At 56.6% G+C, this 26,872-nt stretch overlaps 2 protein-coding genes across 9 annotated transcripts in view; both read left to right on the plus strand.

Annotated features, from left to right (window-relative positions):
- The window catches only part of KLC4 (kinesin light chain 4), a 46,853-nt gene extending 41,357 nt beyond the window's left edge, over positions 1 to 5,496 (plus strand). For all 6 annotated transcript variants that reach the window (XM_034763989.1, XM_034763994.1, XM_034763993.1 and 3 more), the window contains 3 exons: positions 2,754 to 2,878; positions 3,367 to 3,424; positions 4,585 to 5,496. In XM_034763989.1, coding sequence (XP_034619880.1) covers positions 2,754 to 2,878; positions 3,367 to 3,424; positions 4,585 to 4,674 — 273 coding nt within the window. In that variant the 3' untranslated portion in view covers positions 4,675 to 5,496. The remainder of the gene's footprint in view (positions 1 to 2,753; positions 2,879 to 3,366; positions 3,425 to 4,584) is intronic.
- Positions 5,497 to 7,821: 2,325 nt separating this feature from the next.
- LOC117874149 (heme-binding protein 1-like) lies at positions 7,822 to 20,183 on the plus strand. Of its 3 annotated transcripts, none has more exons than XM_034764000.1 (6): positions 7,822 to 7,963; positions 11,751 to 11,917; positions 14,060 to 14,145; positions 18,613 to 18,739; positions 18,825 to 19,008; positions 19,221 to 20,183. In XM_034764000.1, the coding sequence occupies exons 2-6, from the start codon at positions 11,770 to 11,772 to the stop codon at positions 19,393 to 19,395; spliced, it is 720 nt and encodes a 239-aa protein (XP_034619891.1). In that variant the 5' UTR covers positions 7,822 to 7,963; positions 11,751 to 11,769; the 3' UTR covers positions 19,396 to 20,183. The 3 variants fall into 3 exon arrangements, with proteins under 3 accessions (XP_034619891.1, XP_034619889.1, XP_034619890.1); XM_034763998.1 differs by lacking the exon at positions 7,822 to 7,963 and adding an exon at positions 9,277 to 10,781; XM_034763999.1 differs by lacking the exon at positions 7,822 to 7,963 and adding an exon at positions 10,591 to 10,735.
- Positions 20,184 to 26,872: the final 6,689 nt, after the last annotated feature.

Here is a 26,872-nt window from a genome sequence, read left to right on the forward strand (position 1 = left end):
CATAAGGATCTTTACAATCCAAAAGCTTTGGAAGGGATCTAGCCCGTTTAAGGGGGTCGGGTGGTCACACCAGCCTGTCCTGCCGCACAGCGTTGTCCCATGTCTGAGCAGACGTGAGCAGAGGTGTTGGCTGCCATGACGCTGAACTTGGTTTGTGCTGCTCTCCATTGGTCTCTGCCCTGTGGTTAGCGTGGGGACAACTCTCCTGCCTGTTCACAGCAGGGCGCAGACGTGGTACCGCTGTGTGGTGCAGGCCAAGCTTAGCTGATGTGCCCTCTGCGCAGCTTATCCTGCCTTTGCCCGGTGCCCCTTGCCTCTCCCTCGGGACCAGCTGGTTCTGGCAAGTGTCAGCGATGGGAAGCTGCTCTGATCGGGCCTGGCAATTGCCATGTTGTGTTCCCAGCTCTGGGGTTGACTTGCTGGGTGACCTGGGGCACTGCTTCTCTGTGGGCCAGTGCCAGCCTTGCCCTCTGCCAAGGGAGGGCAGATCCCCTCCAGCACCGCCCCAGATACTGTCAGTGCTGCCGGGGGGATTGTGTGCCCTCCACCAGGCCCCGCACCTGAGAAATGCTCTTGGCAGAGCAAAGCTGGGCACACAGCAGCCCCCAGGTGAGCCCTGGCAAGGGACATGGGGGGTGTTGCTTCCAGTAGGGCACGGGGAGGAGAGAGAGCTGTGGGGTTTCACATGGGGGTGAAAACTGGACCAAAGGGTGTGACACTGGGCCCTTGACCCCAGCTCGTGGAGTCCTGAGCGACAACACAGGGCAGCCTACGTATCACTGGTCCTGCTGGGACATGTCCCGGTCAGCTCCTGCAAGGGGATGAGGGAAGCCAGCCTGCCCTATGGGTGAAATGCAAAAAAAAAAAAAATGGCACACTCCCCACCACCACCACCACATGGCAAGCCTGCTGCAATCCCACCCCCCAACCACAAGGCAACTCTGCAACCCCCTGCTTCAACAGCCACCTATAGTATCTAGGGGATAACACAGATAGATAAGATTGAGAACATCATTGTCTTACCTTGGTCGTGTTTCTCCAAGGTGCTTTGTTTGTGTCCGTCTTCACTGAGATTATTTTTTCCCAGACTGCAGTGATTCTATATTTTAACTAGAGACTTGAACGTGAACATTTTGGGATTTTATATATAAAGAAAATCCATTGAATCTATTTCTTGAATTGATATTTGCCATTTGATTTTGCCATTTCCAGCAATTTCTTATTATTAACAGCAACATCGTAGCATCTTTAGCTGGACACAGACACTTTTAATATTAGATATCCCTGTGTATGGTGATAATAATGCAAAACTTTAAACCCATGTAAAAAACCCCAAAAGATTAAATTATTTTTCTGGCAACTGGCAAATCCATAAAAAAACAGCCAGGCCGGTCAAATACCAGCCAGGTGATAACCCTACTAGCAGGCCTCCCGGGGCAGCTCTGCTGGGACCCGCAACTCCCTGTGGCCCCAGGGCAGCCATGGTGGTCCCACAACCCCTCAGGGTAGCTCTGCTGGGATCCCCAATTCCCTGTGGCCCTAGGGAGCTGAGATGGGCCCATGGCCCCCTATGGCCCCAGGGTAGCTGAGCTGGGCCCCATGGTGGTCCTACACCCATGCTGGGCCTGTGGCCCCTTCTCTATTCTGCCCTATCTCAGTCCAACACAAACAGCCAAGGGCTGCGAGAGCCACAGGTCAGCAGGCTCCAAGAGGAGAAGCCATGGGCAGGCTGCAGAGCAGAAAGCCAAGAAACACCCCTTGAAGTGGAGATGCCAGCGGGAGTGATCTGTAGCAGGGCCAAGCCGGTGCCAAGCACACCCATTACTCCGAGAGGGAAAGCCCTCCTCGGGGCGGGCACTCCACGCTCCTCCCCTGAGCGCTGTCAGGTCCCTCAGACCAGACCCTCCTAACCCCTCGTCTGTTAGGAGCCCAGGCAGAGCCAGAGGCTTTCAGTACAGCACTCTCCTGCCTGGTCCTGGGAGAGGGCGAAATGCCAGGGCAGGAGTCAGCCCAGGAGCAGGCGTGATCAAAGGGAAGAAGAGGGTGGGCAGGAGGGAGAGGAGCAGGCACCCCAGCCCCCCGGGATGAACTGCAAAGCTCCTTTCAGCAGACACCAACCCCAGCCCCAGCTCTGGCCAGCAGGCCCCGGCACGGCTCCGGCCAGCGTGCTTGTCAGAGAGCAACAGCCCGGCCGGAGGAGCTCACTGGGGTCCTCGCTGCCACCCGGGGTCAGTCCCACAGCCCCTCTCTGGGGACGTCTGGGGACTCTGGCTCCCCCTGCGTGTGATCCGCAAAGGGGTTCAGTCTCCACAGATGGGTGTCCTCGTGCGGGGCGCTTGTGGAGCAGTCCGGGAGGGGCTCCCCTGCTAACTGCACGGGATGGCCGGTCACTTGGAATTCCAGAGGCGGGGGGTCTCTGTGGGAATCACGCCACCAGCATCCCACTAGCCTCCTGCCCCAGGTTAGAGGGCACCAGGGTGAGTTGGCGATTGGTCTATCGTGTTGATTTCCCTGTGCTGAGTGACACTGGTTGGCATCAGTGCCCGGCTTGTCTGAGGCTTTCCCTGCTCAGTACGGGCTGTGCTTGGCTCTGAGGGTGGAGTTTGGGGGGTGCCGACTCCGAGAGGCTCCGTTCTGTTTGTATTTAGATCTTAGTGAGCCTGCGGTGTTTGCACTGGGGGACAGCAGCCTTCCCTTGGCATGGGGTGCAGTCCCTGCACTCGGCAGCCATCTTACGGCCTCTCTCTCTGCAGGATGGCAGCGGTGCCCTCCAGCGCAGCGGCTCCCTGGGGAAGATTCGGGACGTGCTGAGGAGGAGCAGTGAAATGCTAGTCAAGAAGCTGCAGGGGAACGTCCCCCTGGAGCCCAGGGACACAAAGTATGTGTCTCCCAAGGGGCCTGCATGCTCTCAGACGCATCGCTGCCTCTCAGGCCAGCCGGAAACGCCGGCTTCATATGCCGGGGCTGCCCTTTCCTGGGGCTTTGCCTCTTTGGGAGCAGGGTCCCTGCACAGAGGGGTTTCTGCAGAGCCCTCTGGCCTGGGCCCTGGCGGCAGTAGCATGGAGGCTGAGCCCAGAGAAAACGGGGGGAGCAAGAGGCTCTCTCGTCCTGCCCATGTGCGGAGATGGGGACCCACGAAGTTCTAGGAGGGGCTGCAGGGATGGGCCTGGAGGTGGGGCTCTCTGGCCCCAGGGGAGGCAGGGTCTGCCAGGGAAATAGTGTATGTCCAAGCACCTTTCCTCCTGCCCCAGTGCTGTCCGGCGGAGATGCGGGTGGTTGCCAGGCCGAGGGGTGGGAGGCGGCACCCCACGGGCAGGGGCAGGGGCTGAGCTCGAGAACTCACCCTTTTCCTCTTTCTTTTTGTAGCATGAAACGAGCAGCATCATTAAATCACCTGAATACATCCAGTGACAAGTCCTTCCAGGTGAGAGCTCGGCAACAAGCAGTGCCCGCTGCCCCCAGCTCAGAGCCTGCGGGGCTTGGGAAAGCTGCCTGGTTACGCAGCGACGCGCATGGCCAGTCAAGGCTGCAAAGCCGCCTTTCTGAAATGAAATCCTCCCCAGGCAGGATGAGGTGGGAACGCAACAGCCACCAGCTGTGCAGCATCAGGGGCAAAGGCCAGACAAGGAGTAAGATGCTAATAAACCAGCACTGGGTACTGCCAGGGCAGCTTGGCCTCACAAACTGAGCCGGGCCGGGGCAGTGGGGGTGTGGTCTGGGGGGAGGCGGGGCCGGGGCAGTGGGGGTACGGGCTGGGGGGAGGCGGGGCCGGGGCAGTGGGGGTACGGGCTGGGGGGAGGCGGGGCTGGGGCTGTGGGGGTATGGGCTGGGGGGGGCATTGCTCCGTAGCCCAGCCCTGTGCCCAGTTAGGGAGCAGCACGGACAGGCTCTGGGAGGAGCCCTGGGCCATGTACGCCAGCGTCTGGGATAATTCAGGCTGGACAGTGATGTTCCAAGCCCTGAGTGAATCCGGCCCCGGGCTCGATTGTATGATTCCCTGGATGGGAGATTTGCTGCACAACGATTTGCTGGAGTCTGAGCGTTTATTAAAAACAAAAACCGAGCCCGTGTTGTTGGAAGAAACTTTAAACATGACCGCTGCGTGTGCCTGCCTGGGTGTGCAGACAGCCTGAAACAGTAGCTGGAGGGGGCTGAACTGACTCATTTCTGTTGATGAGCTCGTGACTCTGGAACCTAGTGATGACAGTCACATGTCAACAGTCACGTATTCACTGATGATAACTTTAACCCCTCCCCCCCCCGCTAATGTGCTAAATCCACACTGCCCCCCTCCCCTCTGAGCCTCTCCCCAGGTGCCAAAGCCTCCAGCTTCCCCCAACAGCTCCCGTGATATTGTCCATTGTCACTATGAAAATCAGACGTGATGCCACTGAGATGGGGTTGGGGCATGAGCTATCCTGAATGGTCGCTGCTGCGGGCATCTGGCTGGGGGAGCTCAGAGGACATGGCCCCTTGGGCTCAGCTCAGAGCAGGGCAGGCAGCGCATTCCCCCCAGGAAGCTGTCCGGGCACGGGCCTCCATGCCGGGGATGTGGGATCCTGGACAGTGTGGTTTGTTTTTCAGGGTTCCCCGGGCCTCTGGGCAGAGAGGAGAGGCCTCAGTGCCAGCAGCGTGGATCTATCCTCTCACAGCTCCCTGCTCACCTCCAACTGACCCGCCTCCGGGCTCCTCTCTGCACCCCTCCTGGCTCCATCTCAGATGCTCCTGCTGCTTGACTGCGCCCTGTGGCTCCGGCACCGCCTCCAGGACCCCGCACTGCCTGACACTCCAGCTGCTCCCCCACAACCCGGAGCTCCAGCCTGCCCTGTCTCAGACACTGCCCCTGGAAGAGGTGTGCCCTTGCATGGGGTGGGGAGCACCAGCCACGAGACAACAGAGCCTCCCTCTGCCTGCTGCCTGCCTGGGCCTGGTACTAGCCAGGGACTAGCAGCTTTGGGGGCAGCACTTTCCTGTGGCTTTGGCTATCAGAACTGAGGGGTGGAGACTCCCCACTCCCTGGGGCTGGCTGAGAGGAGCGCCAAAACAGACCTGCGGGCTCCTTCACCATCCCCCCCGAGGCCTGTCCCTTCTGCAGTGAAGGGCTCACCCCACCTCAGCACTGCCCTCTCCTTAGTTATCAGCCACTCCCCGACCTCAGCACCACCCAGTGCCCGGGACTGGGGTTCTTCCGATTCAGCTCCCTGAGAACCAGAGAACGAGGCTGGAAGGGTCATGGCAACCCTGCGACCTTCCCGGGGAGTTCACCGATGGGATTCAGCCCAGGCGCTGACCCCATCGGGAATGTGTCCAGATCCCTACACCCCCATCCCTAGGAACTCTGCAAGCCCAGTTCCTGATCTCGCTGTGTGGCCTGTGTCTGCCTTAGCATGGCGAGAGCAGTGCCTGGGCACTGGGGGAGCTGTGGGGTCATTGTTATCCATGATTTCTCTCTGATTGTGGTACTTTATTTTATTAAATAAAAAATCGCTGAAAGGACTGTGGTGAGAGCCTCCAAGCCGGTGGGGTGGGAGGGCTGGCTGCACTCGGACAAATACGGACAGCGGCTCCTAGCTATAGAGCTCAGTGGCTGAACCAAGAAAAAGAGTGTTTCGGGTCAAACAAAACGTTTGGTTTTGGAGGGAATAACCTTTGAAACAAAAAGTTGTTTTGAATCAAAAAAATCAAACATTTTAACTGTTTCTGAATTTTTGGATGAAACAACTCAGCAAATTGGACACGAATTTGCGAAATGTTTTGGTCGCTCCGAACATGCATTATTTGGTGAAAAAAAGTTTTGTCTGAAAAATGTTGCCCAGCTCCACTCCTAACGCCCAGGCCTGGCTAGCCACAAGCGCTCGCATCCGCGTCTGTGCCGAGCCCCAGGTGCTGGAGATTGACACCTTACTAGGCCTGTCTGCAGACACAACCGGCAAGGGGAGAGGGAGGTTTGGTCTCACACCAGCCTCTGGCTACATGCAGATCCCTTGCTCTCAGCTGCTGTCTGCGTTAAACACATGGGAGGCGGCTGGGGGTGAAATGCCTGGTGGTCTCTCCAGCTTTCCATCCTGAACGCCCCAGTTGCAGGCTGTAGAGTTACAGAATGCAATACTGGATCCAACGGTGGGTGGGGGTCCACCTAGTCCAGTACCCTGTCTCTGACAGGGGCGGTTGTGGAACACCCTGCCCCAGGGAAAGCTTCCTCCCAACCCTATTAGTTACAGGCTGGCTTCTGCCATGAAGCATTAGGGTTTATAGTCCTTCCCAAACTCCAGTTGTTGTTGGTATTTATTATTATAACTCTGCGTATTGTTGTTACCCAATGAATGCCCCTGCCTTTTATGAATGCTGCTAAATGGGATTTAACAACAACATGTGACAGTGAGTTCCACAGGCTAATTGTGCATTATGGGAAAGAATGTTTCCTCTTACCAGGTTTGAATTTGCTGTCTTTTTACATCACTGTCACCTTGTTCTTGTGTTAAGAGAAAGGGTGGATAGAAGCTCCTGATCTCCCCTCTTTGTCCCAGTCATTGTTTTATAGATTTTGATCATGTTCCCTCTTGTCTATTCTCTAACGTACACAATCCCAATCTTTTCAACCTGACTCCATATGCGAGCTTGCCTGGGCCCTGATCATTCTCACTGCCCTTTTCTCAACCCCTCTAGTTCTGTAATATCCTGTATGAAACGGGGTGCCCTGTGCTGGTGAGACTGTCAATCATTTATGGAATGGCATTATGACAGTCCATATTATTCTCCATCCCATGCCTTCTGCAGCCAAACACTGTTTGCTTAGTTGAGCACAGCTGCACACTGAGCAGAGGTCTCCACTGAGCGGCTCGCGGTCATGCCTAGGTTTGTTTCCTGAATTGATACAGGTAATTTAGAATCCAGTAACGTGTCTGAATAGTTCAGGTGATTCCCTTCTGTGTTTATTATTTTGGATTTTTCAACACTGAATTTCATTTGCCATCTTGCTGCCCATTCTCCTCGCTGGATTAGTTCCCTGTGACGCTCCTCACGGTTCTCTCTAGTTCTGACTAACCTCGCTGTGCTGCCAACTCCCCTGATTTCACTGCAAGTTTTACGGTGGTTTTTACAAAGCTCTGACTCCTGAATCATGGGCGCAGAGGAGCGGCTCAGCTTCCTTTGTTCAAAAGAGGAAGGCCGCTGGCCCTTGTGGCTGTGGAAAAGCTCGACAATGGGACCTAACTGCTCAAAACCAAAAGTCTGAATGTGACCTAAAGGCTCAGGGACCCAGAAGGCAAATACAAAGAATCCCCATTGGTTACTTGTTTCAAAATCTCATGATTTGTACGCTGCTCTTGGGCCTGGCTCATGAGTTTTGATCATTTGGGGCTGGCAACACTGGCTCAGCCACTCTCATGCTGACATCATTACCCCAACGAGCACCACTGCCAGGCTCTAATTAGCATGGCCAGGCCACGTTTGGTGATGGGTCTGTCCCGTGGCCAGCCTTGCTCAGGGGTGCAGGTTAGACGAGGCTGGCCTCGGCTCAGGTTTTCCCAGGAGCGCCCATTGCTGTGGTAGCTGCCCTGGGGCTCCATTCATGTGCCAGCTGGAGGATGGGGGCGGGAGACTTTAGTTTTGGGCCCCGCCCCTGTCATAGGCCACGCCCCCTGCCACAGACCCCGCCCCTCTGGCACGCAGGCCCCACCCCTGCCAGAGGCCGCGCCCCTCGGCTATACAGCTGCTCCTCCCTCTCCGTTGATGGCCCCGCCCACTGCCACACGCCCCGCCCCTCTGGCACGCAGCCTCCCGTATTGATCCCGTCGGTGTGGGCGGGGCCGGAAGTATCCGGTTCGCTTCCGGGGCACTGCGTCACAGGTCCATCCTCCCGCTATGAGGGTTACGTCCGGACGCAGGAATCGTCACCGGATTTCCGGGCCGGTGACCTCGGGTCGGAGAAGTTCCGGGCCGGGCGCGGAGCAGGAAGTGGCAGGTAACGGCCCCCCCCCCCCCCCCAGCCGGGTCCTGCCCAGCCGTCCCTGGGGCTCGTGACCTGTGACCCCTGACCTCAGCGCCCCGGACTCCTGGGTCCCCGGCGCCGCCTGGGGGGCAGCGGGGGGAGAAGGGCTCAGATGCTCCCCTGCCCAGGCGGGGTCGGCCTGCGGAACTCCCCGCTGCAGCGCGCCGCGGCCGGCAATAGGGAGTCCGGCGGCCGGGCCGTTTACACTGACAAGGCGCGAATCCGGAGTCCCCCCGTCCTCCCTCCCGTGCCGGGTGACAGGGGAGGCGCGCGCCGTGCCGGGGCCTCTCCTGCCAGCGCCTTGTGAAGAACTTTCTCAGTCCTCGGAAGCTCCGGGCCTGGCCGCTGCCCGGGGCTGGGGCTGAAGCCACCGAACGGAGCCGGGACCCGGTTTCATCAACTGAAGCCGTCCAGCCACGGCCACGTAATGCTCCACACCCACACCCACACCACACAGACACACACCCCCCCCCCAGCATACAAATGCCTCCCCGGGAGGGTTTGACCAGTGTAATCCCGTCCCTAGGAGCCGGGCTGCGGACTGACTGGCAGGCCCCTGGCTGGGAGAGTTGATCCCTGCGCTCAGACAGATGAGGAGGAAACCCACACAGCTGTGCAGGGCCCTTGGCTTGCCCAGTCGCTGCCCTGGGGGCATGGCAGCCTAAATGCACTCCCCAGAGAGGGCAGTTCTGTATCTGGAACAAAAAAAACGAGGAGTCCTTGTGGCACCCTAGAGACTAACAAATGTATTTGGGCGTAAGCTTTGGTGGGCTAAAACCCACTTCATCAGATGCATGAAGTGAAAAATACAGGAGCAGATATAAATACGTGAAAGGATGCGGGTGCTTTACCCAGTGTTAAGTCAGTCTAATGAGAGAAATCAATGAACAGCAGGATACCAAGGGAGGAGAAGTAACTTTTGAAGTGGTTGGTGAGTGGCCCATTACCGACAGTGGACAAGAAGGTGTGAGTAACAGTAGGAGGAAATTAGTATTGGGGAAATTAAGTTTAGGTTTTGTAATGACCCAACCACTCCCAGTCTTTATTCAGGCCTAATCTGATGGTATCTAGTTTGCAAATTAATTCCAGTTCTGCAGCTTCACATTGGAGTCTGTTTTTGAATTTTGTTTGTTGAAGAATTGCCACTTTGAGGTCTGTTACTGAGTGACCAGAGAGGTTGAAGTGTTCTCTTACTGGTTTTTGAATGTTATGATTCCTGACGTCAGATTTGTGTCCATTTATTCTGTTGCGTAGAGACTGTCTGGTTTGGCCAATGTACATGGCAGAGGGGCATTGCTGGCACATGATGGCATATATCATGTTCAGTTCAGGATGGTCTCAGGTCATCTTACAGAGATGGTTGCTTAATACAAGTAATTCAGTGTTGCTTTGGGCTGTTTGTTTAAAAGGGGTTGGCCTTTAAAACCTGTTGCTATGATTTGATTAGGCCAAATGTCTAAATATTTACAGTTTGTTTCCGGATCAGCTGCATTGAGTCCTAATCCCAGCTCACTGAGGGGAGTGGGAGCCAGGAGATCAAGACTCACTGTGTGAGCTTGGGCCAGTCACTCCGTCTCAGCATCCCACCTGTTAAATGGGGCGCCAGCCTCTGCCCCACAGGAGAATGAGGAAGGTAAACCTAATATTTGTGAAGCGCTCCGATACTTCTGTGCTGGAGATGCAGTAGTCGCTTGTTGGCAGCAACACTTTGCAAGAGCACCCACCGCTTGCCTGCAACATTTCCCCTGGGAATACTCCCCCTGCTGTGAACTGTCCACTCAGTAACAGCAACGTAGCCGCTGCATTAGAGCAACATTTATGACATTGAGCTGTCACAGCCTCCGCTTATTTGCATCCGTTTTTTGTGGCAAACCCAGACAAAATGCCAAGCAGTTTCTCACCGAAAGAAAAAGTACAGATTATCCACGACTGTGGAGCTCTCGAGGCTCCGCAAAGCCAAGTGGGAGTTGCCCAGGTTGGCTGTATGTGGAATGTGGAAGCAGAAGGATAAGCACGAAGATGGACAGTCAAATAGCAGCTGGAAGCGTGGGCATGAAGGGAAACGCGGCTGCTGTCGACTAGTCTCGTTATATGGTTCTACCTGCTGGACCCGCAATCGAGGAAAACCCCCTTCAGTTTGCTGCTTCCCTGGGGTTGAATGATCTTAAGGCAAGTGACAGTTTACCAGATGGAAGAAATGCTTCAATGTTGCTTACAAAAACGGGCATGGTGAGAAACAGCCAGCGGACAAACCAGCAGGGGCAGTGTGAAAAACTTCCTCACATTTTCCAAGCTGATGTCTCCAATGCTGATTAAACAGGACTTTATTTCAAAGGGCTCTGCCAGAGGACAGGTCGAGGAGGAGGGAAAGCTTTAAAGGACACAGGGGAACTGTGCTCGTCGGTGCCAACGTGGATGGGAGTGACCCCCCTGAACAACGTTCCCCTTCCAGTCAACATGGAAAAAGAGGACTTACCTGCTGGCGATGAGGATTTGCTCCCGTTCGGAGAGCTGCCCGATGTGGAATTACCGAGCTGCAGCTGCTGCAAGGCCAGAGAAACACGCTTGTGTTGATGAAACATATTCTAATCCAGGGAGTGAGGACGAGCGATTTTGATGAAGTTCCACGTCCGACAAACGCCGAGCGGTTGAAGGCTTTGCGCACGCTCTGGCACTTTTCCTGGGTAGCGGGACTTGGTGACAGGGTCTGCAGGACATGGGGTCCCATCTTCAAAACAAAACTGGGTTTGTTAATTTGCTTCTGCTTCTTCTCAATATTCTTTCAGCCAAAGTGAGTGAGATTGCCCGTGCTTAATTAATGTACAAGTTGATCCTCACTGTATAAATAGAAAACACTGTGATGTGGAATAATACTTTTAGGTTGGCTGGTTATTTATTTATTTGCTTAGCAGATGTTCTTATCAGTGACTTACAATGTGTACAAAGTATCCCAGTTAAGTGCGAGTACAAAAAATGTTTACAAGAGCAAAAGGCTGTTTGTCATGGTTGATGTTTGATCTTAAAACAAAAATAAAACTTGATACTTTTATAACATTAACTCAATATTGCTTTCTTGATACAATATGATAGGTAACATGAAGAACAGGAGGTGTGCTACAGTAATACTGTAGTAATAATAAATACATCGCATTGTTACAACGCTAGATTTAGTGTGTACGGTAGCTGGTTTACGGCTCAGAAAAAGCAGGCTGCCTCTGGTCAGATGACACTCCCCATAACATCACCAACTGCTTAGAAGCCACATAGCAAAAGGACACCAATAAGTTGCTGCTAAGAAGTGTTTACTGTACATGTATCTAAGCAGCTATAAGCTCAGGACTTCTGGGTTCTGATCACAGCTCCGGGGCTCTTAATAATCCCAAGGGCTGTGTCAATGTGGTGACCTTAGTTCACCCTCCTCCTGGTGTCCCTACCAGCCAGGAAGTCACTGACAGTGTCTGCACCATTTCTACTCCCCCACCTGAGTCACGCCTGTCTTTGCTGACTCTCCAGTCTGGTCCTCAGCTTCTCAGGTGACTCTTCTTCAAGGACTGAATGGAGGGGGTAGGGAGGAGAATAGAGTAGGGTTTGAGCTCTACCAGGCCCTGCCCCCTCTCTTCACCCCAGACTTGTTTGTATTGGCATGTACCACTCCAAGCCTGCAGTTCTCTCGCATCTAGAGCACACACTGCCCCCCCCCTTCCTGCGGGCTCTCGGGGTTGCACTAAACGCTCTGCTTTTTTCTTTTCTCCCCCTGCAGCAGGAATTGTGGCGTTGGCATGGCTCGCATTACCCTGGAGGACCTCAATGGATTGGACGATGAGTCCCTCGATGAAGATGAGGAGCCAATGGATGGGGAAGAACAGAACAGGCTGTTCTCTCATTGGGAAACAGTGGCCAGCACCCATCAAGTGACTCTTCCTCAAGGTGAGAGCAAGGCTGGGTTCCTTCCCCACCCCCACAATTAGAAATTCCAATGCCACCTGCAGCCTCTGTGTGGCCCATTCCTGGCTGCTCCACTGGGAGGAGCTGACCCTCCAAGGGCAGTGCTCCAAGCCCAGTGGCTCAGGAAGTATGACACTAGCAGATCCTTTATCGGGCTTAGCAACACTGACAGGGTTTCTATGGCCCGAGAGACTAGCATGCATGCAAGGAGCTGAGTCAGGTCCTTCGTTTCAGCAGGTCTAGAACCTGGGGCTCTGGGAGCCCCAAGTCTCAGATACTCCCTTGTCACCACCAAGGGAGACAGATGAAGCAGCACCTCCCTAATCTTGGCAGGTAAGGCCCCCCAGGAAGTCCTATCGGACACCCAAGGCCTGGGCTGCCCAGTTGGCTTGCACCCATTATTTCAGCCAGGAAGTGACCCGGGGTGGGTTGTCCAAGCAGCTGTTACAAACCGGGATGTGGGCGGTCTTGACTCATGGTCTGAGCATGAGTCAAGCCAAGAGTCAGCATTGGAGTCGGGTCAGAGCTGGAGCCAGTGGTCAGGAGTGATGGTGTAGGGGCAGGAACCAGAGAAGGGCGAGGTTCGGGCACAGAGCAGCACGAAGGCAGGACCTGGGAGCAGAGCAGGCACAGGGCTGGATGCAGATTGAAGGAGACAGGTAAGGAGCGGGGTCCGAGCAACTGTGTAAACTCTCTCTTGCTGGTGCATCATATCCCATTCCTTGCCTGTCTCCTGCGATCGGCATCCGTCCTGGTTCCTGGCCTGCTCCCAGCCTGTTCCAGGCTCCTGCCTCACTCTGGCTTCGTTCCTGATCCTTGTGCTGTCTCTGGTCCTGCCCCTACACCTTGCTTCTGTCCCTTGGCCTGACTCTGCGTTGGTTACGTCGACTGTTACTGGCTTCCAGGTGCCGTCCCACAATGCCCCACACTGACAGGCCAATCGCCGCAAGCGCTCCGGGTGAGGGCGCACACCACTGATGCAAGGAGTGAAGTGTAGACGTGCATGAGCACTGTAATTACTGTGGCGGCTGTATGTCCACGGAAGTTAGGTCGACTTAATTTTGGAGCATAGACATACCCTGAGGGTGAGTCAGAGCTGAGCGTGCAGCGTCTCCCATGAGAGCCCCTCAAGGAAATGATTCAGTCCTCTGCCTTCCACTCAGTGGGGAGAGCAGGGGCCGGAGCAGACCTGTTCAGCTGATTCCTATTAAACCACTGGCTCCTTGGAGAAATAAGTGACACAGCCTGCCCAGTAACCCCTCGGCAAACGGACGCTTGGGGCCCAATTCAGAGGGGCCGATGTCCGTCACTCACATATGGAGGGGACGGCAGGGCCAATAGAGTGTGAAGGCACCCTGCCCACAGGTGCTTTATCAACCTGCCTTCCCGCCAGGAAACTTGCTGAGCGTGTGCCCACTGACCTCTGGCTTTGACCGGTGAGCTCTGGTTAGTACAGCCAGTGTAAACACTGTTCTAAGACGCAAGAATAAAGGCAAAACCAGCTGTCAGACTCTTGATCTGGAACGCGCTTCTGTGCCACGGAGCATGGCCGTGGAGCATGGAGGGGAGCGCTCTGCTAATGCTGTGCGTGGCTACAGCTAAGATACGCAGAGCAGTGATAGCTGGGCCCTGTTGGCCCAACGGTCTCGCATTACAGGGGCAGATCGTGCTGACTGTGTGCTAGGCGCTCTGCAGACCGATCTGGAGCCAGGATTCCTTCCCCAGGGCTGCCAGTCTAAACAGACTGGGGGGCGCATGCCCCACGAGCAGCTGCAGCAGGCTAGTCCTGTATGTCGGCGATAGTCATTCCTCCGGGTACGCCCTTCTCGGGGCGGGAGAGCCCTAGGGAGCACCTCTGAGCAGGTGTGTTTTTCAGAAGTGCCTGGATCCAGCATCGGGTTACCACAGAACGGTGCGAGGGGGCGAGCAAGCTGCGCTGCTAAGGGAACAGGCCGGCCCGTTTCCTGGGCTGGGGATGTGCCCAGTCGCAGCCAGGGTGCAGCACGGACACACTTCCCAGTATTTGGTATTCGGGCTGCGTGGTTCCTGATGCTCTGAACTGTGCGTTTCTCCCCGCCCTGCTCGCCTCCGGGCCCGTTTTCTCCTGTCTGTTTGGTTTTGTAGAGATGGCGGGTCCCATCGTGCAGATGACGCAGCACAGCCAGGTGCGTGAGCCGGTGCCCTATGTCACCCTGCTGCAGCATGAGAAGGTGAGGACCCTTCCTCTGGGCACAGGCAGATTTCACACCCGCAGCCCGTGTCCTGGGAAGTGTGTGGGGCCCTGTGTCTCTGTACAGTGGGTCCCTGGCCTTGCAAACAACCACAGCCCAGATCCTGTCCCTGCCCTGATCCTGCGCCTTCATCTCCAGCCTGGGCCCACCAGGATCCATAATGCCCCACTAGTGCTTTGCTTCAATCCAATTGGGGATCTCACCCCGAGCGACGTCAATGATCCCCACCCAGGCGCTGGTGTGGACAGCTCTCGCCTCTTGCAGAGGTGGAGTTACCATGTGACGGCAGAGCTCTCTTCACCAGACGTGCACAGCCCTACCCGTCTGTCGTGTAGCCCTGCCCGTCGTGTACACTAACGATGCCCGATCACAGAGTGAGAGAAGGTTCCTGCTCCGCAGAGCTCCGGGCCTAACAGAAGCCAAGACGTAGCAAGTGTGTGAACAGACAGGAAGAGGGGGAGGGAGATGCTGCGAACGGGGTAAGATCATCCTGTCACCTAGGCTGCTGGGGCGGGACTGGAGGAGCCCAGCTCAGGTAAGGGCACCTTGGCATTCACTCCCTGGCCCATTGGGTCACCTGGTGTTTTAGCCTCTGCCTCTTCCTGTCTCTCTCTGGTGTATGTGAGGGGTGTGTTCTTCACACATTCCCTCTGTCCTGCTCCGGGTAGAGTCTCTCCAGTCCTGTGGCGCCTGGTGTCCCGCTGGCCTGAGTCCCCTGAGCACGGCTGCAGGAGTTCTCTTCCTTTCCATGCCCCAGCCCCGGCCGTCTGGCACATGCCCAGGGTCACTTCATTCCTGTTATTCCTGCCCAAAGACGACAGGCCCACCCTCCTCCTCCCCCCATCCTCTTATTGTTCACTAGCATCGTATGGGGAGTGTTGGGCAAGCCACCCAGCCCTGTTCTAGCCCCAGTAGGTGCTCACTCTGCTCCCCTCGTCAGCCGAGACCCTTCCAGCAACCTGCTGACCTCCAGCGTTACCTCTGTGCCCGCCTGGGCTTCTCTTTCCGGCTCCTCCCCTCTGCTCCATGCAGGAGAGTGCTGTAGTCTCTAGAAGTCAGTGTCGCTTCTGGGGGCTTTCCTGTGTGGGTTGCTTGCTAGCTTCCTGACTCCCGCGGAGAGCCCTGGCCTTCAGGCCAGCCAGCCTGCCCTCTCTCCCCCCAAGCAGGGCTCTGCAAGGGGAGCAGTGACCCCAGCCACCCTCCAGCTCCTTATGACCACTGAGGGCACAGCAGGCTGGGATCATGCTCTGTCCTTGGTGCTTCCCTGCTGGTGTCCTGTTGGGCTGGCCTGGTTTGGGGTCCGTCAGCTTCTCCAACCCTGCAGAGGTGGGAAGGCTGCCTAAGGCCTTGCTGATCAGGGAGGCTGTTTAGGCCTAGTAACTAGGTCCTAGCTCGTGTAAGTCCAGCAGCACGTGTAGAGCCGCTAGCCCCAGCGGCTCCATGCCTAGCAAGTGTGCACCAAGGCCCCCAGACTTGCCGGGGTCACGAGTCAGTGCCAGGGGTCTGGCACCGTGGAGAACCCCTAGTTAGAGTGGCCCTGGGCTCGACCCACGGGGCACTGAGGACCTCCAGAGGAGCCAGCACTGCTGACTGCTTCAGTTAACTCCCCCTCAGCCGTACTCTCCTGGACAGAGTTCTGATCTCTTCCAGGCCCCACAGCTCGCAGCCAGGCGTGCTCCATCGATAACCGAGGCGAGGGGGAACATCTGCTGGCCTGCAGTAACCACCACAAGTGTAAAGAGAACACCAAGAGCTTCACCCTACAGACACAGCCGTGCCCTACTGCCCTTCTCTGGCTTCATTCCGGAGCCCTCACACCCTGTCAGGCTGTCACCATGGTCCTCCCGAGCACCCTCACGTGGCCTGAGGTCACTCTTCAGTGGCCTGGCTCAGTTACTTCTTAAAGAAACTCCACCCAGGCTTTTCTATCCACTAATGCCCCTACACTGAGATCTCGTGACGTGACATTGACAAGTAAACGCCAAGTCTTCTCCCCCTCCCCCCAGCCTTACGGTAGGCACAGCGCCTCTGCCCTGGGTGCTGTCTGCTGCTGGAGAAGATGCCAGGCCTGGCCTGCCTGCTTGGCCTCCTCCCCAACAGAAAACCCCAGCTGGAAGGGTTCTTCTATGAGCCACATGCCCACGCTTGCCAGCTGGGTTCTCCCTTACCCCTGCTCTTTATAGGGGGAATCGGCTGATCCTCGCTCTCCTGTGCCACCTAGAGTTGGCTGACTCCAGGCCTCTGCCTCTGAATTGGGCAAGGCCCCCTCTTCCAGCAGCCCTGCCTCTGTGCCCCTGCCCATAGGCCCAAGGGAACCCAGCAGGAGTTAACCCGTTCAAGAGTTCCATTGGTATAAGTGGCACTGTGACCCCAGAACCCCTCTGGCCTGACTGAGTCAGGGGCCAAGGGCCTGGCACTATTAAGTCTGGAGATCCAAGCACCAAGGTGATTCTGTGACCAGTGTAAGTAGCACATCATCCAAGCGCGGTGCCAATGGCCATGCCCCGTCAGCTGGCAGAAGTTGCTGACCAGAGTGGCACAGTGCCCACCATGAGCAGCACTGGGATCTCTAGGGCACTGGCGCCCAAAGCTGACCTAGAGCGCTCCTCGTTCCAGCAGGTCTCTCTAGTCCTCATGCAGGCCAGCTGCACGGTTGAGCCCTTACTGGTCGCCGAGTGCCCCACACAGCTGACAGACCCTGCACTGCCTCCTCACGCAAGGTGGAATCCTGCCGTTCTCCCACACTGAGTCCGGGCCCAGGGTTCCAGGCCTGACTGGGTTCGGGTCCTGCCAGCCTTCCTGGGGCGGGGCTGTGACCAGTAGTGTGTGTTCCCCACAGCAGGACCGGACCCTCCCCAGGGAAAAGGGCCATCACCCAATGAGTGTCTGTGTGCAGATCTCCTTACCTGCCTTATCCCTGAGGTTCACTCTGCCCCCCAGCTGCCCCTGCCTCCCTCCCCTGGTCTGCTCTTTGGTTCAGTTTCTATGTTCAGTTTGTGCAGAAGCCCTAGCCAGAGTGGGCGTGGGCCCCTGGCCCCTCCAGGCCGGCTAGCCGCCAAGGAGCCAGCACTGCTGCGCTTTCAGTGCCCGGCTCTGCGTGGTTCGGCTGAGCTCGGTGCTGTTGAGTGCTAATTGATTCTCGCCATTCTGGCTGTATGGCGGGATGGGCTTTGAGTTCTCTACCGCGTTTCCTAGTGACCGTACTGACCCTCAGCCTAGCGCTTCTGAGGCAGGTTTTCCCCTCGACCAGGATCTGCTCCACCAGGGTCCTGTTCTGGAAGGTCCATCTGACTCCTGTAGCTCTCTGCGCTCCTGACCTCCTGCTGCAGCTAGCGTCTGTTTCTGAGCCAGGAAGGGGGTGCCAGTGGCTCTGGCTTGGGGTGGGCGGCTTGTCACAGTGCCCAGGCTAGCTGCACCTCTCCCAGCACCCGGTCTCTCCGGGTGGCCGGCTGCCCTCTCCCTCTGGTCGGGGAAACGTTGGTTTCTCTCTCGCACGGGGCTGACGCCCAGCACTGAATCAATGGTGGGCACCGTAGCAGGTCTGACTGAGCACGGTCCTGCAGGTCGTTCCCTCCAGGCAAGGCCCGTGGGAACTAGTGAGCAGCAGCTCCCTGAAAGCACTTCCGAGCAAACTGATCCTAACCACTGAAGCATGGGGCCTGCAGCACTAGTTCTTCCCAGCTCTGCCAGGCCCAGCCTGCTGCCTGCTCGCCACAGCCTCCCCTCCACAAGCGGGGCTCCGCTGGCGCTCGAGTTCCCCGCCGGGCAAGACAACGTTTGCAGCACCTTGGAGATGAGAGCAGGATCTGTGACGGTGCCAGCTGCCCCATTGGCTTTCCAGTGTGTGCCGAGAAGCCATTGCTTTGTCTTCCATTGAGTGGGGTCACCTCTTCCTGACCCTGGCGTGTAGGACAGCAGTGGGCTTGCCCGGTGGTGTGCCCCCCCCCCCGCAGTGCAGCCAGGGGGAGGCTGAGGCTGCAGTGTATCTAGGAAGAGCTGCTGGAGGCAGCTGAATGCCAAGGGTGTCCTGTATCACAGGGTCCCCCCTACGCCCGGTGATAGCGTCTCCTGTCTGTCTAGAACAGGGACTGGAAATGGGTAGGAAGCCCAGTGCAGCATGCAGAGCGTGTGTCCAGGTAACTTTTACACCCCAGATTACCCCCAGCCTGACCCCTTACAAGCCCCGTGTCCTCCAGCAGTGGGACTCCTCAGCTTCAAGGCCCATGCTCCGGGGTGTGCCACTCCATTGCTTGCATTTGGCCACACGCGGCTGGGATGTGTCCCCCATCTTTTTGCCAACAGTACTAGCGGCCCGAGGAGCTTTCTGCCCCCGCCTGGCAACTGGCAGTGGGGGGTGGGCAGTGACCGTAGGGGTGGGGTGTTGTCAGCAGGCAGCCTCCTGCCCTGTTCTGGGCTCTGACCGTCTTCTCTCCCTGCCTGTCTCAGTGTGAGGAGCGGCTGTACCCAGCGGGGAAATGGGCCTGCGTCACCAAGGGGGAGCCGATGTACGAACAGAGCATCTCCATGGGCTTCATGAAACTCATGCGCTACATCTGCAAGGAGAACTCCACAGGTGTGTGCTGGCAGGTGAGGGGCGGGGGGCTGGCTCCGCCCCTCGGGCGCCCTCTCACTGCCCGCCTGTGCCTGCCTCCCTGCAGGCCGCTACCTGGGCATGACGGTGCCTGTGGTGAACGAGATCCGCCTGAGTGAGGAGGGCACCGAGTTGCTGCGGGACGTCACCACTACCTATTACCTCCCAGGGGAGTTCCAGCCCGACCCCCCTCTCCCCACGGACCCTGACATCCGCATTGTGGAGAGACAGCCGCTCCGTGTCCTGACCAGGTGAGCCCCTGCCATTGCTGCAGGCTGGGGGAGGGGGAGAGGAACGTTTCCTGAGCCCAGCGGGGGAACAGCCCCAAGGGGGGAGGAAACGTCTCTGGGGGGGGGAGGGAAGAGTCGGTGGCTCTGGGGGGGAGGATAGGTGGCGTACTGGGGGCAGGGGAGCTTGCCAGCTGACTGTTCTCCGGTGGCTGTGGCCACTCCCTTTGTTCCAGGGTTTTCTATGGGGTGACGTCGGAAGAGACGATCCTCCGGGAGATCCGCCTTCTCTGGGAGCTGCTGGGCTCCACAGACACCGTGCTGCGGGAAAGCTACATGGTGGCTGCCTACGAGAACCCCAGCGTCCCTCAGCGGCGCAATGAGCTGTGGTTCATCCGGCGGGCAGAATGAGTGCAGCGCAGCCCCGTGCTGGCCCCACTTTCGATGGCAGTTCTGGCTGAAGGAGATGAATGCACAGCCTGACGCACTGGGCGCCGTAGAGCTGCGCTGGACCCGAAGAGGAGACCTGCTCCACGCCCAGCCCCGGGAAAACCAGCATGTGCCAAATGGCTGGCTGGGGTCCATCTCACGCCTGCAGGGGGCAGTGTGCCATCGTGCACTGAATGTGGTTGGGCACATGGGGGAGGGCTGGCCAGGCCGGGTGCTTGTGCCAGGGTGCCGGCCTGGGCTCGAGGTGTCAGGCCTGACTTGAGTTTGCAATGCTGGGCCAGGCACCTGTGTGTGGCTGTGGTTGAAAAGGTCTCTTGGGCGATGGCTGGGGTGGCACTTCCTGGGGCACTGAGCATTCCTCCGTGTCTTGCCTGCTGAGGGAGGGTCTGTGCTGCAGCCGGTGGGGGGCCCTTGCCCTGCTCAGAGCAGGGCTGTGTGTGTGCATGCCCAGGAACAGAGACTGGTGGTGCCTGCAAGCAAAGCTGGGATCCTGTAGGACTCTCCTTCGTATCTGCCCAGCCGTGTGCCCGTGGCGGGCAGCCCCTTCCTGTTGGTCAGCACCCGCCGCGCTGCTACTGCGCCTGTGGCCACCAGGTGTTAGTCCGGCCCTTGGCCCTGGGCTGAGCAGAGAGGGGCAGCAGCAGGGTCGCTGTGTGTTGTGTTGTGCATTGATTGGTTGGTTTCACACTCATACGTGCTGCTGGGAGAGGCTGGCAGCGCGAACCTGAAATAAATCCAGCTCAAACCACTGTGTGTGGCAGCTGATTGGCTGGGGGCGGCCACGCTGGGCCCAGACAAGGGCCTGGGCAGTTTCTTGACCCCTCGTGGACACAGTGCACCTGACGCTGGGCTCCATGGCCCTGTTAGCTGGGCCCTGCCCAGGTTCTGAACCCACGCCCCCGCCGGAGCCAGCTGCTAGTACTGACGCCAGCCTGGCACAGCCTGACCGCAGGGGGTCACTGCAGCTGTTGCTAAGGATGGGCCTGGCTGGTCCCACCAGCTTCAGAACCTCCTGGACTATGGCTGGAGGGACTGGGTGGACCCCACAGCCTTCAGCCAGCGTGTGGGGCTGTCCAGCCCATGCGTCCAAGAGGTGAGGTCAGCCTGGGCTCTTGCTTGCCTTGAGCAGGCTTGGTGGGAGGGTGCTCGCTGCCTGCTCCTTGTCCTTGGCATCCCTGCCCCAGGAGCCTCCCCGCTAACCCTGACACACCACCTGAGCTGGCCACATGACATCCAACCGTGTGGCAAATGCAGCAGGGGCTTAGTGGGAGTCAAAATCGGGACTTACTGCCAGGATGAGTTGGCTGAATTCAGCGGAAGGGCTAGATGCAGGGGAAACCAGCCAGCGCCCCACGGCGCCGGGGGGGCCCAGACAGGACATGAGGAGCTCAGTCTGTTGGCTAACCGAAGAGACAGGTACGGGTGACTTGATCACAGTCTGTAAGAACCTGCAGCGGGACCAGGGCGCTGAGCAGGGTTTATACGAGCTGAAGCTAGGCCCATTCAGATGTTTGAGAGCAGGGAAGAACTTCCCACCGGGATCCGTTGCCAGTGGGATTCACCATCAGCCTGGCCTGTTTCTCTAAAACTCTGCTCTAGTTCAGGCAGGAGTTCAGCTCGGGAAGGCCGATGGCTGACCCCAGTGGGCCCGTCTGGCCCTGGGATCCATGAGCCTGGTCCGGAGCCAATGCAGAGAATCTCGTGGGGTGGAGCCCCCCTGCTCCCACAGGCACTGGAAGGGGGCCCCAGCTCTTGCGAGGCTGAGATAGGCAAGCACCTGGTCAATATGTCAGTCTGGAATGACTTCTCCCTGCAGCCACTAGCTGTCCAAGAGTCATGCCAAGGGGTCTCCGGACTAGTCTGCCTGCGTTGTGCTGTACGCTGGCTGTGTATCGTATGTACAGACTCGCTCGGTTTGCAAGTCAAGCACTCAGAAGTGAGGAAATGCCAGTATTAAGTTCCCTGTGTACCCTTAACTCGGCCCCTTTGGGCACCTGCATGACCGTCTTTATTTGCATGCTCATGTGCTGTCTTTGTCCCCTTCAGTGCACAGGATGGACGGGTGGCACTCACCTAACGAGCAGCCAGTCTGATTGTGCCCTGTGTGACCTGGCCACTATTCAACCCCTGCACTGAAGCCAGAATGATTCATTTCCTTATGAGCTTTTCTAGGATGCGCATCGCTGAAACACAGCAATTCCATTCTGTGGAATCATACTGACCCCCCGTGGGTCACCAGCAGGGCTTGGGCCCTTTAGAGCCACCCCACTGACCTCGGCCACTTGAGCTAACAGTCACTGCTAGCAGTAGTAGGTTGTCATCCTCCAGGCGGACCAGCACTAGTGGGGGATTAGAACACTTTTGCTGGTGAGTTTCACAGACACTTGCTGACAGCAGAGGCCTGGTGAGACTCAAGGATTAGGAGGGAGTGGTCTCTAGTGAGCACAGCTTGTACCTGTCCACCCACCCTCAGCCCAAAGCCTGGCTCCTGCCCCATCCCCTTCCTGCTCTTCCTTCTTCCCCAGCCTGAGTTTATTGGCCCAGCTGGTCCTAGTCTCCCTGGTCCTAGTCTCCCTCTCCTGGCTGCTGGCCAGTTCCCAGCTGCCCCCGTAAGAGGCTGGCTCACCCCTTATAGGCTGGAGGGCTGGGGCTAGCCTACTAGGATTACAGACAAAGGTAGCCTGCGTTGAATCAGGGACTGCCCTTCAACAGGCAGCAGGTGGCTGCAATGGAGGGGGCTGGGGCAGATAAGGAAGGGCTCTTGCAGGGTGGACCCTGGGATCAGGGGAGTTGTCCCAGGCCAAGCTGGGGCGAGACTGCAAAGGCCCCAGGCACAAAGGCCCAGGAAGGGGAAGAGAAACCATGTGCGGACTTAGGACCTGACACTGGTATTTTGAGGGCTATGGGCAGTGTGGCTTGTATTACTAAATCCACACCCGAAGGAGTATTTTTGACCAAGAAAAAATCAAGAGTGAAATTTTATTTTAACACTCCAAGAAGGGAAATTGAGGCAGGCTACTTGGACCATAATCCTAGGCTACAAAGTGGGCATGGGAGGGGGCTGGCTACTACACCCACCCTCACAGTCTCTCCCCCTCTCCACATCTAGTCCCAATGGCCTTGTGCGGCCAGTCACGGTCCCCCCCCCCACTCTTTGGCTGATCTACCTAGCCTCTTTGCCTGCCCCACACTGGTTTCCAACCCTCGTATCCATCCCCGGGATCCTCCTCCAATCTCAGTCTCTCTCCACCACCTCCCAGCCAGTCCCAGTTCTCCTGCACCCCAGCTGCTTGTCAGATCTGTCTCTCCCTGCTCGTTTCTAGTCCCAGTCTCCGTGTGCAGCCAAGTCTCCCCCACAACTCCCTGTCTGATCTCTATCAGCTCCCAGTATTCCTCCCCACCCTCACCCCGTTTTCCTCATTGGCTCCCAGCCTCCCTCCCCTCTCAGTCTCCCTCCTTCCCCTCCCCCTGGTCTGGCTTTTGTCCCCTCTGCATTGGAATCAGGTGCCTTCCTGCTCCCCCTACCTGGGTGCAGGGCCGGCTCCAGGCACCAGCGTAGCAAACAGGTGCCTGGGGCGGCCAATGAAGAGGGGGGTGGCACATCCGGACATTCGGCGGCAATTCAGCAGCGGGGCCGTCACTCCCTCTGGGAGCGAAGGACCTGCCGCCGATCGCGGCTTTTTTTTTTTTTTCCTGCTTGGGGCGGCAAAAATGCTAGAGCTGGCCCTGCCTGGGTGCCAGCAGGGGAGGGCACAGAGTGCACAGGAGAGACAGGCTTGCTGCTCTCAGATCCTGCCAGGGCCTGGCCCCCCTGCAGCTCAGAGCAGCTGCTACAGGGACAGTCCTGCTGAGTGGCTCGTAGCTATGGGTTAGATACCTAGCTACGGCCAGGTGCTGTCTGAGCAGCACTAGGAGCTGTGAGAAGATGGAGCATGCTCAGTGGGGACAGAATCCTTGATGAGTTTAGCTGCTAAACTCTAGCGAGTTCCTAAGGAGCATATGCGAACTGGGCTGGTTCAAAGTCTTAGAGCTTGGCCAGATTTTCATAAGGATGGCAAAAGCCTCCTCCCCCCCCCCTCCCCCCGCCAACTTTCAATCCTTGCTCCAAAGCAGAGGGACACGACAGCTGGTCAGAAAGACCATTTCCCCCTTCGCCTCATGCTTGGAAATGCCTGAACCATTTTGGCTCGTTTGCCAAAAGGAAAACGCGCAGCAGGAGGCAGGTACCCAGCATGCAAAGTTCATCCCACGGAGTTACCCAGCAGTGTGATCAGCACCTGGAACGAGGGGCTTAGAATGGGAAGGGGCAGGCAGCCTTCAGGTGCGGTGGCCCTGGCAGCAATGAATATTTCAGAGGTGAGCTCAGGACCCCATTCTGCTGGGCAGAGTACATACACGTAGTAAGGGAGAGAGCTTGCAGCCTCTTCGACGAGGGGTGGGAGGGTAAACTGAGGCACGTGCTGGGGAAGTGACTTGGCCAAGGCCCGCAGCAGCCCTGTTCAGAGCTGGGCTCGGAACGCAGGTCACCCGAGTCCCAGCCCAGTGCGCTCTACCCATGGGTGCTGCGGCCTCTCCTGAGCCCTGCCCTTTCCCTGGGCCTGAGGCGCTCCTCTGGCTCTCATCCACGGAGCAGCCTGGGTTTGTTTTTCCAGCTGTCTGAAGGGCTGGGCCTACCAAAGCTGCTCTGAACCCAAGTCTGTGTCTGGCATGGGGCCTCGGGTGCAGTGCTGGGTGTGGTGAGAGGGTTTGAGCTCTCGCCAGCTTTGCTCTCAAAGGACTAGGCCTTATTTGAACCTTCCCTTGACGGGGGTGGGGACGGACGGTGCCTGACCTGTTTTCTAGCACCCGGCAGAGCCAGCGGCTGTGTACCGCGTGGGCAAGGTGTGAGCTTGTCTCCTGGCCCCGTCTGGTTACGAATGCCTGACACCATGGTGAAAGGCTCTCCCTTCTGCCAGGGTGCTCGGGGGACCCGGCTCCCTGCCCTGGCCAGCATGCAGAAATGGACCCTGCTCCCAGGAAGTGCCTGGCACTGGCTGTGGTTCTTTGGTCCAGGGCTTTCCAAGGCCAGCCCTCCTCCCTGCCATGGCCTGTCTGAATGGTGTATCAACTGGGCGGTGCAGGAGTAGAGAAAATGGGGGGTTACTGTTCAAAACTGTTCAAACACTGTCAAATGCAGAGTTAAGGTGATGCTTCCCACCCCACCACCTCAACTCGGTCCCTACCCTCAGGTGTCCCCTGGGGCTGGCAGGACCTTACCCCTCCCTGGGTGTTCTGTGCCAAGCAGCAGCATGCCCTGCACAGGGCACAGCAAGGGGCCGGTGGGCTGCGTGGATGGGGTGCTAAGCTGGAGCTGTGCTGGGCACAGAGAGGGTGGCAGGTCTGTTGAGGGGTGGGCAAGGTGTTGTGATGTCCCCAGTTCCTATTGCCATCCCCACAGGGGCACAGTTAAGGAGGTGCGGTTGCGTTGTGCAGAGAGGGTTGAGAAGCTGCCCTTTTCCCGGCCCAGTGTTCCCCCATCGGGGTAAAACTCGGGGGGAGCACAGCTACTGCATCTGCTATTGGAATTAGATTCATAGACTTTAAGGCCAGAAGCGACCATCATGATCATCTAGTCTGACCTCCTGCACGCTGCAGGCCACCGACCCTCACCTGCACTAGACCCCTCACCTCTGGCTGAGTTACTGAAGTTCTTAAATCAAGACTTCAAGTTACAAAGAATCCTCCATTTACACGGCTCCCCTTGGGAGGCTGTTCCAGAACTTCACTCTGATGGTTAGAAACCTTTGCCTAATTTCAGGCCTAAACTTGTTGATGGCCAATTTATAGCCATTTGGTTTTGTGTCCACATTCGCACTTAACTTAAATAACTCCTCTCCTTCCCTGGTATTTATCCCTCTGATGTATTTATAGAGCGATCACATCTCCCCTCAGCCTTCGTTTGGTTACAGTAAACAAGCCGAGCTCTTTGAGTCTCCTCTCATAAGGTAGGTTTTCCATTTCTCTGATCATTCTAGTCGCCCTTCTCTGCACCTGTTCCAGTCTGAATTCATCTTTCTTAAACCTGGGAGACCAGAACTGCACATAGTATTCCAGATGAGGTCTCACCAGTGCCTTGTATAATGGTACTAACACTTCCCTGTCTCTACTGGAAATACCTCGCCTGATGCATCCCAAGACCGCATTAGACTTTTCCACGGCTGCATCACACTGACGGCTCAGTCTTCCTGTGATCTACCAATACACCCCAGGTCTTTCTCCTCCTCTGTCACTTCCAGCTGATACGTTCCCAGCTTATAACAAACACTCTTGTTGTTAGTCCCTAAGTGCATGACCGTGGACTTCGCACTATTACATTTCATCCCATTTCTATTACTCCAGTTTTCAAGGTCTTTCATATCTTTTTGTATGGTATTCCCGCCCTCCTTCATATTGCCCATACCTCCCAACTTCGTGTCATCTGCAGATTTTATTAGCACACTCCCACTTTTTGTGCCAAGGTCATTAATGAAGATAATTAAATAAGATTGGTCCCTGAGGAACTCCAGTAGTAACCCCCTTTCAGTATGACCATTGTAATCTCCCTTTAACCAGTTCCTTATCCACCTTTCAATGCTCATATTAATCCCAATCTTCTCCAATTGAATTAATAATTTCCCGTGTGGAACTGTATTCATTGCCTTACTGAAACCCACATGGATTAGATCAACTGCATTTCCTTTGTCTAAAAAATCAGTTATCTTCTCAAAGAAAGAGATCATGTTGGTCTGGCATGATCTACCCTTTGTAAAACCATATTGAATTTTATTCCAGTTATTATTTACCCCATGTCCTTAACTACCTTCTCTTTCAAAATTCGTTCCAAGACCTTGGATGCAATTGAGGTCAAACTAACGGGCCTGCAGTTTGGTCCACTACTAGTTGGAAATGGTAGAATCATCCAGGATAATGCAGAAAAGGCAGCAGAGGTGTTCAATAAATATTTCTGTTCTGTATCTGGGAGAAACATGAGGTAGGCATATCATATGGTAATGCTCTTTCGGTTCCACTGGTATCTCAGGAGGATGTTAAACAGCAGCTATAAAGTTAGACTTTTTAAATCAGCAGGTCCAGACAACTTGCACTGAAGAGTTTTAAAGGAGCTGTCTGAGGCGCTTGCTAGACTGTTACCGTTGGTTCGGAACACTAAGGAAGATTCAGAACACTGGAAGAAAGCTAACGTCGTGGCAATATTTAAAATGGGTAAATGGGATGACATTGATCCTGGGCAAGATAATGGAGCGGCTGATACGGGACTCGATTAATAAAGAATTAAAGGAGTGTCAAATAATTCATGCCAATCAACTTGGGTTCATGGCAAGTAGATCCTGTCAGACTAACTGGAGATCTTTTTGGATGAGATTACAAGTTCGGTTGATGAAGGTAAGAGTTGATCTAAGCT

This window comes from Trachemys scripta, chromosome 3 (genome assembly GCF_013100865.1).
Source record: "Trachemys scripta elegans isolate TJP31775 chromosome 3, CAS_Tse_1.0, whole genome shotgun sequence".
Taxonomy (NCBI): domain Eukaryota; kingdom Metazoa; phylum Chordata; order Testudines; family Emydidae; genus Trachemys; species Trachemys scripta.

Bases quoted from the DNA above. Each gene is read 5' to 3' on its own strand.
- LOC117874149 (XM_034763998.1), top strand. From the start codon at position 10,564: ATGAAACATATTCTAATCCAGGGAGTGAGGACGAGCGATTTTGATGAA. The intron at 11,918-14,059 runs GTGAGAGCAAGG...TTGGTTTTGTAG, and splicing joins TCAAGTGACTCTTCCTCAAG to AGATGGCGGGTCCCATCGTG. The intron at 18,740-18,824 runs GTGTGTGCTGGC...GCCTCCCTGCAG, and splicing joins CTGCAAGGAGAACTCCACAG to GCCGCTACCTGGGCATGACG.